The sequence below is a fragment of the Carassius gibelio genome, chromosome B22, assembly GCF_023724105.1.
Source record: "Carassius gibelio isolate Cgi1373 ecotype wild population from Czech Republic chromosome B22, carGib1.2-hapl.c, whole genome shotgun sequence".
NCBI lineage: Eukaryota > Metazoa > Chordata > Actinopteri > Cypriniformes > Cyprinidae > Carassius > Carassius gibelio.
The window spans coordinates 14,038,604-14,055,904 of NC_068417.1; the positions used below are offsets into that span (position 1 = coordinate 14,038,604).

Consider the following 17,301-nt stretch of genomic DNA (forward strand, 5'->3'; position numbering starts at 1 on the left):
TGCCCCTGATCACATAATAATATATTTATTCAATGTATATTATACTGATGATATAATAAATCTAACCATATTACTGTGTAAAATAAATGACAATAAATAAGTTCCTAAAGGAACCACCGATGCACCAATATTATGAATTAAATAAAACATCTGCCTCTGTTTGCCTGTTTATATTATAATAAACACTTAATTAAACACATATTACTTTGTTTTATTTCCTGCAGGTTTTCAAGGCAGACCTTTTCAGACCTATTATAGATTGATTGATAATAATAGATTTGACCAGTATCTGAGATTTGTATTTACACCTTTCTGCTGTTATCACTTTCATTCACGGTACAGTAGCGCCATGGTGGCCTTCACCTTCATCCAACATAAAATAGATGAAAGCTTTTACACACATATACTGTACAGAGACTGCTGGTTCGACACTGTGTTAACAAGCTAAGGATTTAGGATCTTACCTAATAAACTAATAATTTTACTAGGGATGAATAGTCGACGAATTGATGCTTTGATTCGAGGAGCCTGATTCGACTACCAATCTAACAGTTGAATATTCGCGGGGTGTTATTGATTATGCCATTTTGACTATATGGGGAGCTCAAATGTCTGATTTCACATAGAACTACCGTTTTTTCTCCCCATAAGTTAATATACAGCCTATTATGATAAAGCTGTAAGAATCTGAAAAAAAGAAGCTTCAAATTAATATTTTAAAGTGCGTGAATAAATCCAACCACCCTTATAGGTTTATGTTTCACTTTCCATAATCCGTGACTGACAGAGGAGCATCTTTTAAAACTTTACCAAGACTCAAACTGACACAGGCAGAGACTGGATTTTTTCGATCATGTAGGGTACAAGTGATTTCAAAACACTTCAGTCGGTGTATATATATCGTGGATATATTATTTACCTGATATAAGATGCATTTGGTTTTGAGTCAAGCGCTTCATTGTACTACTACGGTGATTATCTCTTTACCGCGCAGCACGAGCAAGACAAACTACAATGAAGAATATTAATAACTATGACTGTATACATACTATTATAATGAGAAGACCATTATATTAAAACGCTGTGAATATTTAGAGTTTAGCTGCCATGTTTCTGCACATTGTTTAGGGAAGAAAGTGTCCACAAAAGGAGTTTGCATTCAGAGCCCCGCAGATATGTTCATGTGCATTCGGGCCCTTTTTGCAAATAGTCTGTAAGTCTGAATATTAACGTTATGTTGTATAAATAATGAAATTAGTTGAATCCCATTGATTAAAAACCTGCTATCAAATGCATCACTCTACTGGTCATCTTAAGCTCGCGCAGCTCACAACAGAAATGAAGAACATTAACTGCTAACGTTTTATGCTAACGTTATAATGAGAGCACTACTGTAAAAAAAAAAAAAAAAAAAAATAGTTCATTGTTATGGCAATGTTCCAGCATAAAAACTGTTCCAGCATAAACGACTCAGTCAATCGAATCGGTTTGTCTTTTCCTCTGCTTTTTGCACCTTCAGACACCCAGATAGCATATTTTAAACATTTTGTTTTTGTTCTTACACCACACATGAATATATGTCCTTGAAAGAGCAAGGTTTTCTAGAGTATCAACTTCTCGTGGTAATATCAATGGTATGACCTATTTCAGATGTGGCCTAAAATACAACATGGATACACCCAGTTGAGTTTCCCTGAGCATTCACACTGTTCTGACCAGCAGGGGTCACCAGATTCGGCCGATTCAAAAGAGTCAATCATTCAAAGAAGTAATTGTTTCAACTGATTTAAAGTTGAGAAAGGCTTTGATTCTCACATTACTAGCAAGGAGCCTCATGGAGAAGAAAGAGCTTGAAGTCTCTGCTTGTTGTGCTTCTTTGGCTGTTTTTATTGTTGGGCTTCTTCATGCAGGAGTCAGTGAATTGACTGTTCACTGGTAACCAGGAAACAGGGTGCAGTATGCAAATAATGCTTTTCAGAGCAGCAGCACAGAGGACAGTGAACAATAGAGGTGGAGACGGCACTGACAGCAAAAACAAACACAGTTGCCAATGTTCAGCAGACCACAGGAGTAAAAGCATTAGCATTGATGTCAACTTCATATTGGTTGATGGTAAAATCGGTGCTACAGGATCAGCATATTAGCTATGATACTTCAGAGACTTTTCTGAAAATATTAACATAACATAAACAAATAAAAAAAAAATCATGATATACCTCTACAATAGTGAGCACCAGACAAAAAGACAAATCCCCAAAAAGGAAAAAAGGAACAAGAGGGATGCCAGAAGAAAGAACCAAGGAGTATTGAAGTGAAAGCAATCGTCTTCAAACAGTGGAAATATTCTACAGGACAAACACATCAGCAAAATACAATCACAAAATAATCAATCACACTCATTCACAGCTGAACACACTTCATTATTGAATATGCCAAACATCTCCCCTCAAATGCCAACAAATAAAATAAAAGAACAAATCAGCACCTCATAAAACAGCACATGTTATTTAATTGCAACTACAGGTAAGACTGAATGTTGCAATTTCAGTCTTTGGCTTTTTTAGGTTAAACACAGTACAGTATATCTATCAAATATATGAAGATTTACTATACTTTAGATGCATATTCATAACTGGCCACATCACTTTTACCTTCATTATCCAGTATACATGTGTGTTAATTGGTCGCCGTGATTTTGCCAAGTAAGACATGTTCCTTTTGATGATCCTGGATAAACATTATTATCCAAAAAATATAGATCTAACCCAGTCCCTACCCCTAAACCTTACCTTACCCATAATTTATTCCTAAAAGCAGTGGGAAATGATAGCTGATTAACAAGAGTGTAGAAGCACTTGGTTGCAAGCCTAAAACAATTATTTTCTGAAAAGTTATATCTTAATTCTGATTGGTTGTTTGGAATTTTGTTCCAGGATCAACAAGGATGTTGATCCAGGAACATGTTGTACTTGGTAAAATCACTGTGTTAGTTATTCTGTAAAATTCCTCCTGACAAACATCACATGAAACATTTTCTGAGTGTAAGTAACAGCATTTACCAGAGTCTGTGTCATGTATGGTTCCAGTTACAGGCACTGCACATCATAAATACTCTCATCAAAGTTTTTCACCAAACAAATCAACGGACTTCCAAGCTAATTAAGGCTGGTTTTGGTTCTGGGTTTGGTTTGGTGGTGGGTGGAAAGAGTTGATGACTAAAGCACAGTGCTGTTTAAATCATAAACATTAACAATGTAATGATACAATCTTTCCCAGAAACAGCAACAATACCAGTTAAACCATTGACAGTAACAATAGAGCAGACTGTGCTCCAGAATGAGACTGTGTGAAAACACAGCCCGTTCTGTCAGTAACATTGAATGCAAGGCAAGTCCAAATAATTGAAATGTCAAACCAGGTGACAGTTATAGTGCAAAGACAAGAAACAGATAATGTCTCTCTGTTCCTGTCTGGATCACTTTTGCAGCTTTAATACACCTCTAATAAATAGTCCTTGCTGATCCATAACATGTTGCTTTGTTTAAATAATTTCTTAATTCTCTTTAATGTCCTTTTCAATTGAAAGTATCAAAATGATAAATTATGTTACTTTGTTTTATTGGCAGCCTTGGCCTGAGTCTGATTCATTGATGTTCCGTGCCACTCAATCTTTTGGATTCTTTGAGCTGCGAGTTATTAGCATCTATGTCCTGTAAGAAAACACATTCACAAATGGTAAAAAGTATAAACACCATTTACTAGAGACTCGGAATTGTGTGGGTTTTTTTTTCCTCTCCTGTTGCTCGTACAGAGGTTTTCTTTCCCTAAATATTTCACACAGTCTTCTGTATGCATTTATATTTATGTCAGATCAGCAGTATGCAATACTTACATTCTGTGGTACAGCTGTATGTCTCCTGCGGCGACAGTAAATCACACCAGCAGCAGCTACAAGAGCAACCACCAGCAGAACAACAATAACTATTCCTGCTACAGCAGCTGAAGACTGACCTGGATCTGGAACAGCTGAAGACAGACAGGCATTATTACTAGACAGTGAATGATAATCCATCCAGTATTTAACAATATAATGTACTTATATTAACACTTTATTTTTATTTATTTTTTTCACTTTTGTCATCAGTTATATGAAACGGATTTAACTGATAAATGGCAAGCACCTGTTTTAGCAACAGCAGCATCCGATCACTGTGAGATCAACAGGAAGCCATGCTGACAGGAAAATGGACTAAAGTTTTCCACTTTTCTTATTACTAACATTCACATTCCAGCACGTACTAGTTTAATTAAAGCAATTTTTTTTTTTTTATTTCTCACCAATGACAGTAACACTCACCATTGACTCTAACACTGAATATCTTTATTCTGGTGATTCTACTGCTTCTGACACTGCTGGTGATTTGTAGTTTATATTCTCCAGAGTCTGTGGTCATTGAGTTCATGATGGTCAGAGATCCAGTCTGATGATCCAGCTTCAGTCTGTCTCTGAATCTCTCTTTACACTCATCATCTGAACAGATCTTACTCTGATCTCCAGAGATTACAGCGATGAGAATCTCATTAAAATACCACTTCAACTCATCATTTGGACTTTTTGTTTTATCCGATCCTAAAGTGACAGATTCTTCCTTCTTCACTGACTTTCTCTTCATTTCATCTCGTTCAGCAGCAGAAACACCTGAAACACAAACCAACAGCTGCTGGAGGAACTTTTGGGGGAAAACAAAATGCTGCACAACATAAAAGATTTGTGAACTTGACAGCAATTGCACAAGCCCTTTTTTGACTTTTGGTCTAAAAAAAAAACATTCTGGACTGTGCTTAAACACACTTTACATATCAAATCTTAATTCAAATAGATTATAATAGAAGCTGGTCAGAGATGGCGTGTTTACTTTCAACTTCATCCGAGCTTAAACTGCAGCTTTTAGTGAAAAACTAATTAACTGTTAAAATTATGGAAATAACTTAAGGCCTTTATCAACAAGTATAACAATAACAATAATTGTGAAGATTCCACACAGCATCTATAATGATAATAGCACAGAGGAAAAATGTTGTAGGAATCATTTTCAGAATTTATTTTTTATTTTTATTTTTTCAGCTGAATAACAATGAAAACATTGACAGCCAATCAGAATCCATCCTGCTTAAAGGTCTCCAGCATTTAAAGTGGCAGACCAAAAAACTGCCGCATTTTTAATGATCTTAATGCTATTGTGTGTTGGTGTGGACAGTAATATAATATCATAATAGTTATCATCCTGGTTTAAATTAGATTTTAATTTAAAATCAAAATAACCTGTTTAATAATGCACTGCAGATGTAATTTCAAGATTGGGAAAATACTGTGTAAATATACAGGTAAAAAAAAAAAAATCAATAAATGCATTAATAATACTTTAAAAATAATACTGCATTTAAACAATCATTAATCACTCACCACTGACAGTAACATTGAAAATGTTTTCACTGCTGCTGGTACTACTGATAATCTTCAATTCATAAAGTCCAGAGTCTGTGTTTGTGATGTTCATGATGGTCAGAGATCCAGTCTGATGATCCAGCTTCAGTCTGTCTCTGAATCTCTCAGTCCCTTCATTACACTGAACATCCGTACAGATCTTACTGAGATCTCCACTGATCTGAGCGATGCGAGTGTCAAAAAAATACCATTTAATATCTTCCTGATATTTTGTGTCAACACCAGTGTGAAAAATGACTGAATCTCCCTCCATCACAGACACCGACAGTTTATCTGATCCTACACCAGACACACCTGAAGAACAAACAGTTAGCATAAGCCAAGAAAAACATGCAATAGTGCTGTGAAAAAAGAAATACTTTTTCCCCCTACACATTACAAAGATTTTGAGTAGAACAACATCTGTGGATTAAAACATGCAACCAAACAGCAGAAGAACATCATTGATTCACACATTGACTCATCAGAAAGACAGACATGAGTCTCATAGATGATCCACACTGTTAGATCACGCCTCCATATCAGATCCTGCCCCTGAAGCCATGCAAATCCTGACAAAAAATATACCAGTTTTTCTGGTAACAGGACAACTATTCAGCAAAATAGTCACATTTTCAAAACCTGTTAACAGCAGTATGGGTCAAGTTACTCTGAAATGTCATTATATTACTGATTACTGAATACTCACTGTAAAATTAATCAAGTTATTTTTCTGATGACTTTATTTCAAAAGTATTTAGTCACATTACTTGTTACATTACTTTTTCTGGACATCCACAACATCTCAGCATAAACGCTCAAAGCATCAACATTCACAAACCACTTTATATTTAATTAAATGCAAGTAGGGATGCACCGAAATGAAAATTCTTGGCCGATACCGAAAACCGAAAAAGAGAAAACCAAGGCCGAAAACCGAAACCGAAACACCGAAAGAAATTATGCCAATTATTAGTACCATTGCATTTATTGCTATGACCGTGTACTAACTTTACTAAAATTAAGACATTGCAATTGCATAAATTAATAAAGTTTCAAAGATAATTACAATTACATAACTTATAAAAAAAAAAAAAAAAAAAAATACATAATTACAAATGATGCAAATATTTATTAAGCATATTGCAACAATGCACAGTATGAAATAAAATTCAAACCAAAAATGAATCCCTCTCATGTGTATATTTAATAATAATGTACTGGCCTACTGGCCTGCAGAAAGATTTTAAAATGAACAGTTCTCTCATAAAAACAAAGTGCATTTAGGTGAAGTGCATTTGAAATTGTTCTCTGTAGGACTAGAAAGTGCATCACTTCTCCAGTATAGGCAAGAGGGTTGTCACTTCTGGGGATGGGGACTTCAGACAGATAACCATCTAGCTGTTGAGCAGTTGAGCTTGTCATCTGCCTGACATTTGAGAAATGTGTGAGAGAGTGTATTTAAATAGGGCCAGGGCATAAATAAACATTGTTATCAAATTAAAGCAGAAATCTAGCAGAAAATCTAGCATAAATATGGGTACAATCTGAAATTATGTATGTACATATGTGTGTGTGTGTGTGTGTGTGTGTGTATATATATATATATATATATATATATATATATATATATATATATATATAGTAGCCTAAGAACAAAATAGCCAACGTATTATTATTATTTGAGGCACTTTCTTGCAGAATTTCACTGAACATATCAGACAACGATGGTGCATGCCACTCATCTGGTGCAGAGACGAGTCTTTTCTGCGCTCTGATCTGTCTCCTGCGCTTGCCGCTTCTCCGCATCCAGTGCGGCCTGGATCATTTCTCGTGCGCGCTGCCTTATTTCCGCATCTAAGTAATGGTCATTATAACGCGGATCAAGCACATTCGCGATGAAGTGCAGAGGATCCGAAAAGATCTCAGTGAGACGTGTGCTAACAGACTCTATAAGACTGTACTTTTCTTTGTTTTTACTTCGTGGTCCGTCTTAATCTCTTTATTAGGAGACGTTTTAGTGCTGCGAATAAAGGAATACGAAGAGAGAGAATGTTCTCACTGGTGTTAAGTGAATGTCGCGGGGAGCTCGTGGTCTGCACGTTCAGGTCGCGGTTTCTGTTTGCGTCATCACAACATTTCGGCCGTGTTGTTTCGGTGATAAAAGTCTATCGGCCGAAAACCGAAAAGGCCATTTTCGGCCGAAAATTTTCGGTGGCCGAAATTTCGGTGCATCCCTAAATGCAAGCATAGACTGTGTACTGGTTTGCTTCTCAGCCTAGCAAAGGACTCTCCCTTTATCTCTGTGTATTGCAGTCTCACAAAGCTCTATTATAATATATAGTCTTTCTATATTTTGTGTGTTATAATGAGAGGATTCATGAGCACGCATAATTTCAGTGCTGCACAGGAGCTCCCGGGTTTTTTTTAGCATTATTGGCCATTATGTTCCAGTAATCAACATTGCTCAACACTACAAACACGATATAAACAAGCGGTAACCTTGTGAAAACATCACGGAAGAGACTAAAACTGCAATATGTCGACTGGCCGCTAGAGGTTGGCTCCAAAAGCGAGTCAGACCCATAAGCCCCTTTCACACTGCATGTCAGACCCAGCAAATTGCCGGAACATTGCCGGGGTCACCTTCTGTGTGAAAGCAAACACGTCCCGGGATTGATTCCGGCATTGAACCCGGGTCGGGGACCTAGTTACAGGTTCAGTCCCGGAACAAATGCTGTGTGAACAAAAGCCAGATCTAATGCCATGTCGTAGTGATGACGAACGTTATCGCGCAACTCTTTTACCAGGTGTTTTGAATGAAGATCAAAGTTTGCGATGAAAAAATATGTCTAAACTGGAATGACTCAGAGATCAGTTAGTTCCTCACTATCCGTGCCGACGCTGAGATCGTACACTAGCTTCAGTGAAAGTATAACGTGCCTAACGTTTTCGACTCATACATTACACGTCATGCCCTGATGTCGCGTGTCATTACGGGATCTTTACAGGTTGTGTGTAAAAGCACGCACATATCCCGGGTAATCACTGGCAGTGTGAAAGTGCAAAATCTAGCGACCAGGGAACAATTGCCGGGACACTTTACCAGTGTATTTGCCGGAATCGCAGTGTGAAAGGGGCTATAGACTCCCCATGTCAAAACGCCCAACTTTACAGCAGAAAAAAAGTTTACAGTTTGGTGTAATAATATTTACAATATTATTGTCAAAAGACCCTGTACTTCATTACCAAGTCGGTACCTAATTTTTTTATAATGTTACGGTACCTTTTTTTTTTTTTTTTTAGTACCGGTGTTCATCTTGCCTGTAATGCCTGAGCAGCGTTTGTGATCGCAGCCGTTACCGGGAAACCTCGCTCTCGCACTCTCTACAAGCTCCTCCTGCTGGCAGAAAATGAATTTGCATATAAGAGCCACCACAAATGAAGTGCAAGGCTGTGGGAAACACTGCTTCTGTTATGAATGGAATTAAATATTTTAATTTGAATGTCGGGTTTCAATGAATGCTGTTCTTAGAGTAGTTAATCATTAGCATAAGCGAGGCTAACGCTAAAATAATGAGAATAATAAAATTACATTTCTCTATTAACTATTTAATGCTCCTATAACTTATATTAAGGTAAAAAAAAAGATTACTATTTTTACATGCCAGAGGCTTTTAAATGAATTATGAATCTAAAATATCCATTGTTAGAGAATGTAAAAATGGTCAGAAAAGCAGTTCTGGGCTTTTTTCTTAGTTGTTATTCTTGGCTTTAAAATGCATAAGCCCTTTAAAATTAAATGTGCACATAGTTTGGATTAAAATAAAGGTTTTTTTTTTTTTTTTTTTTTTTTTTTTAGCATGTTTTTTGTGTTTTGCTTGGTACTGAATTTGGTATAGAGAGCTGTGGATTTCCACTGGTATCAGTATCGAATACTTACATTTTGGTACCGTGACAACACTAGGCTATATAACTGATTTCGCCTTTCATGACAACTGTGATAATAATAAAGAAAATATTTTCTAATTTAAAATACTTTTAAATTATATTAATCCTTAAAGTTATGCATAATTAAGGGCGTGGCCACTTAATTGACAGGTGGATTGCAGCTGCTGACACTGCCGTCGAGCTAGGTGGGCGTGGCTTCAGTAACCAGCTTCCACATCTTTGCACATTTTTATTTATCCGGGAGTGACACACGGTGATGCACTGCCAAGATGGCGACAGCCAGATCCGCCCACTTTAAGCTTAAAAACTGCTCTTCAGAAACCTACAAGTGACGTCAAACTCCCTATGTCCATGTTTTTATACAGTCTATTGTTATTTTAGTTGTAGTTGATGCTTTTTTTCAATAGATGAATAACACTTAATTTGTTTTTAGATATTTAGATATTTCTATTTGGCAGGAGTCTCCATGCTGAGTTTTTCGTTGGTATTATCCACCTTGCAGGCACTTTATCAGTAATTATACGCTGCATGTGCTCCACCCTCTAGATGATAAAACTACATTCTGTTGGCAATGATGTAACCCAGAGACCTCGTCTTGGAACTATAATCTAATTGCTGTTTTGTAAATTATAACATGTTAAATTACTCAGTTACTAAAAAGTAATCAAATTACTGTAAAGCGTTACTAAGTGAAGTGTTACTGTCCAACACTTGTTAACAGCAAGACTTTACTGGTAGTCAAAACTGTATTAAGTCTTCTATTAGCCAAGAAGTTTACGGTGTAAAGCTGGTGAAGAGCAAAGTCAGGAGACAAACGGATGAAAACAAATAAGCAGAGTTTGTTGTTTAATCTTTACAGCGTACGTTCCAAAGTTTATCTGACCAGCAGAAATCCAGTAAGTGTTATTACCACAAACAACAGCAGTGGAAAATTCAAAATATCATCCAGTGAACTCAAAAAAAAAAAAAAATAGATATTATCTTCTCCTTCTCTTAACAGCAAATATCATTAGAAACCACACAATCCCAAAGAGACCAAACAACAATGGAATATATATATATATATATATATATATATATATATATATATATATATATATATATATATATATATATATATAATCAAATCAAGAAAATTATCAATTAAATTAGTATATAAATGGTTTAAATTATTATTATAAATGATATGACTAAATGAAATACTAAAATGATAATGTTATAAAGCCTTGCATTTGGTTCCTCAACTCCTTTGTCACGCCTCCCCATATACATTATAAAAATGATCAAATGAAGTAAAAATAAATGAACGTATCAATCATTGAATGAATATATTAAGCCCTCTTATATTGATATACTCAGGTAGAATACATATATCCTTCAACATCCTGTTTCAAATTGTTACCCCCTTTCTCTATATTGCATAGATGAATTGCTCATTAAAATACTTGAGAAAATTATTAGCTCCATGTTTTTCTATAAATATGTTTTAGTCCTACTTTTGGAATCTCCCACTTAAATTATGTGCATATGATGAATTATCTGATCTTAGGTGCTGTTCTCAGCCTAATCATAAAGTCAACACAAACCTACATAGCCTATTATAAGCTCACAGAAACCGGTGCAACAAACTTTAACAAACAAAGGTCTTACCATTGTCGAGAAAGAACAAGGTCAGGGCGAACAAATGAAAGAAAAGCTTCATCTCACAGCTTCTCCCTTTAGAAAATGAATGCCTTGTCAGATTAATAAAAGTGTTCTTATATTCTTCTGCTTTAATGGCGATGCAAATGTTTCACTTGTTCAAGTGAAAGTGACATTGGAGCCTCACTGGAAGGTTGAGCGATGACGTATAGTGAGTGTCCAGAGTATAAAAAAAAAACAGCAGGTCCTTTGTCCCATAAGCAGTGGCTGGCAGGCAGCTTTCTTTAATGCCATGGCTCTCACTCCACACATACTGTAATCAATCAATCAAATAATAAAAAAATTATATATATATATATATATATATATATATATATATATATATATATATATATATATATATATATATATATATTAAAAATTAAATTTAATTATATTTAAAAATATAAAATGTAAGTGTATAAAAGACAAGAATTATTAAAATACAAACATAAACATAAAAAAAAATATTTCAAAACAAATACAAAAAAAAAATTAAAGAAAATACAAATTTAATATAAAATTACAGTAGTAGCATAAATAATACATGAATAAGGCAAAAAAAAAAAAAAAAAAAAAAAAAAAAAAAAAAAAATCCTGGTGCTAAAGAGACCTGTAGCTCAAGCAAAAACCACACTGGGAAAGAAGGACCTTCTTAGTAGTCAATTCATCACAGTAACCCACAGCACCTGCAGCTCCACCTTCCACAAACAGAGAGAGAACACACAAAACCACCTGCCAACGGAAAATGCAAAACAAGGAAACAGAAGCCAGGCAGGAAAATTGAGAAGCACCCGGCTGCAGCCTGCAGATATAGAGGCAGCCCCACCCCCTCCCCCAATACCTACTCTGATTGGTTCGATCGTCTTTCATAGACAAACATGATAGGAAATGTTTCATAGTTTGTGTAGGATGGAGTATGTTGTTTAAAAAAAGCTTAAAACGCTGTGCAGTTTTACAAAGCATTTATTATAATGCACAGAAGAGGTAAAAAATGTTGCCTGTCCATTACGGTTTCACTGATCTGTAGGCTAACAGAGGAGCAACCCACTATATTTAGTAAATTAATTGTGTTGATTATCCATAGAGAGAGGATCAGGTCTTCAGATTAAGCTTTAAATAATCTTAACATATTTTGATTATTTCATATCATTAGAGTACAAGAAAGGAAATGAAAAGGATGTATCAGTATTTTTCTAATAGCATGACAAGACAATTATTGTTACATAATTATCTGTCATGCATTTGATAAATGACACCACAATAGGTTTTATTTTATTATTTTTTATATTGAGGTTATTTCAGCAAACAGTTCCATACATTTTAACAGTGTTAGGTTCAACTTTTATATACTACTATGTACAGATCGGTGATGTGCATGCATTTTAGACACTTTCTAAAAATTTTATAATAATATTTTGACTCGAACCAGATCTGAAAATCTCACATTTTAAATGAATATAATAAAACTGGTATCTTCCTCGATACCCATTTGGTGACCATTATTGAGCCGAATCTTTTCAATCAGCTGGAAAGACAAATATACCAGTTTATAATGTTTACTTTTAATTTTTTTTTTTTTTTTACTTTGTGGCTAAAGTAAATTTGGTCCATTTGAAGAAATACAATAAAATGTAGTATAATCACTTTTTATTTTGTGTATTTAAGTAAGTACAGGTCAGAATAAGTCATTTTTCAGTGTAACGCTGAATGAACATATTTCACCTAACTTTAGACATTTTATTACTGCAAGCAGCAATGCAGGTTTCAAGCACTTTAAGGCCTTTAACACTAGAACTACCAAAGCAGTCATTTTGTAATAATTTCTGCTTTCGTGATTGCTTTTCTCCCCGGTTGAAGATGCATGTCATCCATTTATGATCCATTTATTCATGGATCACGATTCCAGTAGTGGTTGCAAAGAATTGTTTCTTCCGAATGAGAAGTTCAATAATATGACATTAATATTGCAAGCATGGATGAAAAAAAAGTGCAATAGGCCTAAAAAATTATTTACACACCAGAAAAACACGATGCCCCCCGGGGAGCCAGTGTCTTTCAAACTTCTCACCGGCCTCAAGGTCCATAAGTCAAACTGGCTTGGTGACTTTCCTTCCGATCGGCCTCAGTTAACCTGATTTGTGGCTAAAAATCCCCACACACCCTAAGCGGCAGAAAGGAAAACAGAACAATAAAGGGAAATAGCACAAATACAGCATAACAATCTGTTACAGGATACTCCGCCTGTGCAGTTAAGCTCATACCGAAAACAGTTATTCGGTGTTGGAATCTGATTATGTAATTTCTGATCACACAGACATATTTTAGAGACACCCAGACTCCTCCTGTCACGAGTGAGTCCTATTTTTAAAAATATCACAAACATACAAAGATTAATTTCCTTGTTTATCTGTTTCAGAAAAAAAATAATAATAATAATAACAACATTGCGTCTTACAGGCACTGAACTTCAGACATACTCTCAGCAAAGTCAGGTTTGACTGTTAAAGGCCCACATTAATACACAAAACACTAAGTCATTAACTTATGGATTTCTCCACAAAGCTAAGTTTCAGCTGCTCTTCTTTCCATCGTCATGTCCTAATAATGTATTTATGAAACAATGAAAGTATCAAAATGATCAATAACATTATACTAATTTATAACCAGCCTCGTCCTGAGTCTGATTTAACGTCATGCCAAGTCCCTTAAGCAACGTCTTTCTGATTCGGTGGCGGGATAACATCATTCTCCTGTGAGGAAACACAGATATACAAATGTTAATTGATTGATGAACTGTGAGTCATATATCTTGTTAAATCAGTTGTGTGCAATACTTACATGTTCAGTATTTGCGGTTTATATTTCTTCTGGCGACAGTAGATCACACCAGCAGTTACAGTCGCACTCATCAACAGCAAAACAACAAGAACACAAATCCCCACCGCGGGAACTGAAAACAGCAATAATATATCCAGCATTTAAGAATCATTTCAAATAAAAGTTTCTAATTTGGTCATGATACTGATTTAAACAATAAATAGCAGATCTGTTGTTTTTAGCAAAAGCAGTTTAAAACCGCATCATATCTCCGAGAGTGGAGAGGAAACAATGTTCACAGGATACTCACAGAAGACAGTGACGGTGAATCTCTTCACTCTGGCGATACAAAGACTGCTGTTGCTGATGATGATCTGTAGTTGATAGACTCCAGAGTCTGTGATGTTCATGTTTGTGATGGTCAGAGATCCAGTGGTTTGGTTCAGCTTCAGTCTGTTTCTGAATCTCTCTTTACACTGATCATCCGTACAGATCTTACTCTGATCTCCAGTCATTTCAGTGATGAGATTGTCATTATAGTACCACGTCATTAAATAACACTTGTCTTTTGCTTCACCGGATACTAAAGTGATAGATTCTCCGTTCATCACGTGTCTGATTTGATATCGTTCAGTAGCAGACAAACCTGAAACACAAACCGACAAGCTGCTGGGGGATCACTTTGTTTGTTATTCGGACAGATTATAAGAGAAACTGGTCAGATTTGGATGAGTATACACTGTCAGCTTCATCTGAACTCAACGGCAGCTTCTTGTGAAAAACATTAACTGTTAAAACGGAAATGGCTTAAGGCCCTTTCACGGCAAGGATAACAATAACACTGATGACTAAGAAACAGATCTAAAAACATTCTAAATATAAAACAATATTGATGAACTATATAAACTTTTACAACATGAGCTCTAGCATTTAAATTTCTCTTTTAATAAACTGAATAATATTGTGTGTTGCTGTGGATATCTATATTGCTGTCGTTATTGTTATCGTACTGGTTTGAATAGGACTTTAGTTTCAAATCTGAATAAGCTGTTTAATAATGTATTTCAAGAGCCTTTAATGTGTTTTAGAGCATAGACCCCCTTAGGCGATAGATTCATGAAGCATTGATAGAAAGCAACCAGCCGATCAGATCTATGCACGGCATTGTTGATGCACATGTGTCATTGTCTGTATATTGCATTTAATTTTTAAAATTGAGTTTTTGCATCATAACAAACATACGTGTTGCTTTCTAACACAATTCATTAGTTGATCACAGCTGTCACATTATTTTAATAGTTTTGCGGTGGCATAGATTATAATTTCACTAGTCAAAAAGGCAATTAAACATTTAGCAGAACTTTAGGTTTACCTAAATTTACATTTTAATTATTTTTTTCTATCAGATGGACCATCCAGAATCACTGAGTTTTTGATATTACTGAGGGTTTTATAGTAAAATGGAGATGTAAAATGTAAGCAATAGACAAAAAAAAACACATTGATTATACTTTAAACATATATAAACTGCATTTGTTAAATGACTCACCACTGACATCAACACTGAATTTTTTACTGCTGCTGCTGTTGATGATCTGTAGTTTATAAACTCCAGCATCTGTGATTCTGATGTCCATGATGGTCAGAGATCCAGTCCGATTGTCCAGCTTCAGTCTGTCTCCGAATCTCTCAGTCCCTTTATTACACTGAACATCTGTATGATTATGACTGAGATTTCCGTTGATTTGAGTGTCATTAAAATACCATGCGATATAATTTAGTTTGCCTGGCTCAACACCAGTGTGTAGAGTGACTAAATCTCCCTCCTTCACAGACACTGACACTCTGTCTGTATCAGCACCAGACACACCTGAAGAAAAAAAACACAGCATAAGTCAAGCAAAATACACAAAATTAGAGAAATATGCCTGGATTCAAAACACCTGCAAACAAACAGCAGAAGAACATAATTGATTCTCACAATTACTCATCAGACAAACAGACATGAGTCTCATAGATGATCTTAAACCATACACAATCCACACTGTTAGATCATGCCTCCACACCAGAAACATCAGCTCCAGCCCCTTACAGCCCCTTAAACCCCTCAAAAAGACCTCAGTGCAACAGCGGAAAAGAGATTGTAATAAATAAAGGTCTTACCATAGTGGTGTAAAAACAAGATCACGGCGAGCCAATTAAAGAGAGGCTTCATTTTCACCACTTTTCCCTTCATAAAATGAATCTGGATTCAAAGTCATCAAAAGTGCTCTGTGCTCGTAAAATTGTTTTAGTGGCAATATGGTTTATTGCCAGGTCAAGTGAAAGTGTCATCAGAGCCTCCCTATGCAAGGTAGAGCGGTGATGTAGTGAACGTTTTTATGCTCATACAAACCATCTGTAGAGTCCAGAGAGGAAAAAAAGAGCATCATCTTTTGTCACATAAGCACCTGCTGGTACATGTTTTAACTGCATTAGGCAAGGGCAATAGAAATGTCACTCCTCTCACACTGAAAAGGCCTCACACTGGGAAAAAAAAGAACCTTCTTATCAGTCATCACATGCAAACTGCTTGACCCCACCCTGAAAACACAAAAAAACAAACAACTGACAGCTGTTAAATGGAAAATGTGAATACGGGAACAGGTTCATAACAGTAGATACGATGTAGTGGTGTACACAGTCCTCTGGAGGGGCAGGGGCGAAATGGCGTAACGAGGGCACAATTGCAGACCGGGGGCGGGGTGGGGGTAGTACGTGATGAGTAGGGTGTATTACTCTGCCCTCGGCAGAAATCGTGGACTGAGGGTAGACCGGAACGCAAGGGCAATTTAGCATCGGACCTCAAAGGGGACTGGAGCACACCCCGTGCACGCCACTGCATTGTAGCATGCTATGTTCAAGCATGTGCAACCAGGAACAAGTCTGGAAAAACAGCAGCTGAAACAATATTCAATGACTCAAATTTTGTTCAGATTATACACTTTGGATATTGTTGCACACTGGCTGCACACTGCATCAAGAGGGTCTGGCTGCAGACTTGCACTTGCACTCTCAGACTTGCACTCTCAGACTTGCACTCTCAGACACTTGCACTTCCGCTAGTGACGTCACTTGCAGTTTTTATTTTTTATTTTATTGATTTTTTTTTTTACGTTTTGTTTGAATTTCCCAACATTTTATAATAGTAGCCAGGTGGCGAAGACAAGCAAAAATAAACTATATTACAATGTCACTTGCAATCGCTACTTTCAGTCTCTGCTACCTGAGACACTTGAAATCGACACAAATCGTGCCTGTTGCCAATGGAGACAAGAAGCTGTGGTGGTGAATAAACGCAACGCGCAAAGTTTCGCGTTAAGCAT

At 36.1% G+C, this 17,301-nt stretch overlaps 2 protein-coding genes across 4 annotated transcripts; both read right to left on the reverse strand.

The window, feature by feature from the left end:
- Positions 1–1,863: 1,863 nt before the first annotated feature.
- LOC127987089 (carcinoembryonic antigen-related cell adhesion molecule 1-like) lies at positions 1,864–11,910 on the reverse strand. Of its 3 annotated transcripts, none has more exons than XM_052589383.1 (6): positions 11,768–11,910; positions 11,087–11,390; positions 5,465–5,800; positions 4,358–4,699; positions 3,893–4,026; positions 1,864–3,710 (listed from the first exon to the last, which is right to left on the reverse strand). In XM_052589383.1, exons 2-6 carry the CDS (start codon positions 11,136–11,138, stop codon positions 3,645–3,647), a joined length of 930 nt encoding a protein of 309 aa, XP_052445343.1. In that variant the 5' UTR covers positions 11,139–11,390; positions 11,768–11,910; the 3' UTR covers positions 1,864–3,644. The 3 variants fall into 3 exon arrangements, with proteins under 3 accessions (XP_052445343.1, XP_052445342.1, XP_052445344.1); XM_052589382.1 differs by having other exon boundaries at positions 11,730–11,910; XM_052589384.1 differs by having other exon boundaries at positions 11,806–11,877.
- An 839-nt stretch (positions 11,911–12,749) lies between these two features.
- LOC127987090 (uncharacterized) lies at positions 12,750–16,625 on the reverse strand. Its single transcript, XM_052589385.1, has 5 exons — positions 16,100–16,625; positions 15,486–15,806; positions 14,247–14,582; positions 13,958–14,069; positions 12,750–13,869 (listed from the first exon to the last, which is right to left on the reverse strand). The coding sequence occupies exons 1-5, from the start codon at positions 16,170–16,172 to the stop codon at positions 13,767–13,769; spliced, it is 945 nt and encodes a 314-aa protein (XP_052445345.1). The 5' UTR covers positions 16,173–16,625; the 3' UTR covers positions 12,750–13,766.
- Between the last annotated feature and the right edge of the window lie 676 nt (positions 16,626–17,301).

Coding starts and splice junctions, on each gene's coding strand:
- LOC127987089 (XM_052589383.1), bottom strand. CDS start 11,138: ATGAAGCTTTTCTTTCATTTGTTCGCCCTGACCTTGTTCTTTCTCGAC. Junction 5,801..11,086: donor CTTGTTCTTTCTCGACAATG/GTAAGACCTTTG, acceptor TTTGTTCTTCAG/GTGTGTCTGGTGTAGGATCA. Junction 4,027..4,357: donor ATTCAGTGTTAGAGTCAATG/GTGAGTGTTACT, acceptor GTCTGTCTTCAG/CTGTTCCAGATCCAGGTCAG.
- LOC127987090 (XM_052589385.1), bottom strand. CDS start 16,172: ATGAAGGGAAAAGTGGTGAAAATGAAGCCTCTCTTTAATTGGCTCGCC. Junction 14,583..15,485: donor ATTCAGTGTTGATGTCAGTG/GTGAGTCATTTA, acceptor TTTGTGTTTCAG/GTTTGTCTGCTACTGAACGA. Junction 14,070..14,246: donor ATTCACCGTCACTGTCTTCT/GTGAGTATCCTG, acceptor TGCTGTTTTCAG/TTCCCGCGGTGGGGATTTGT.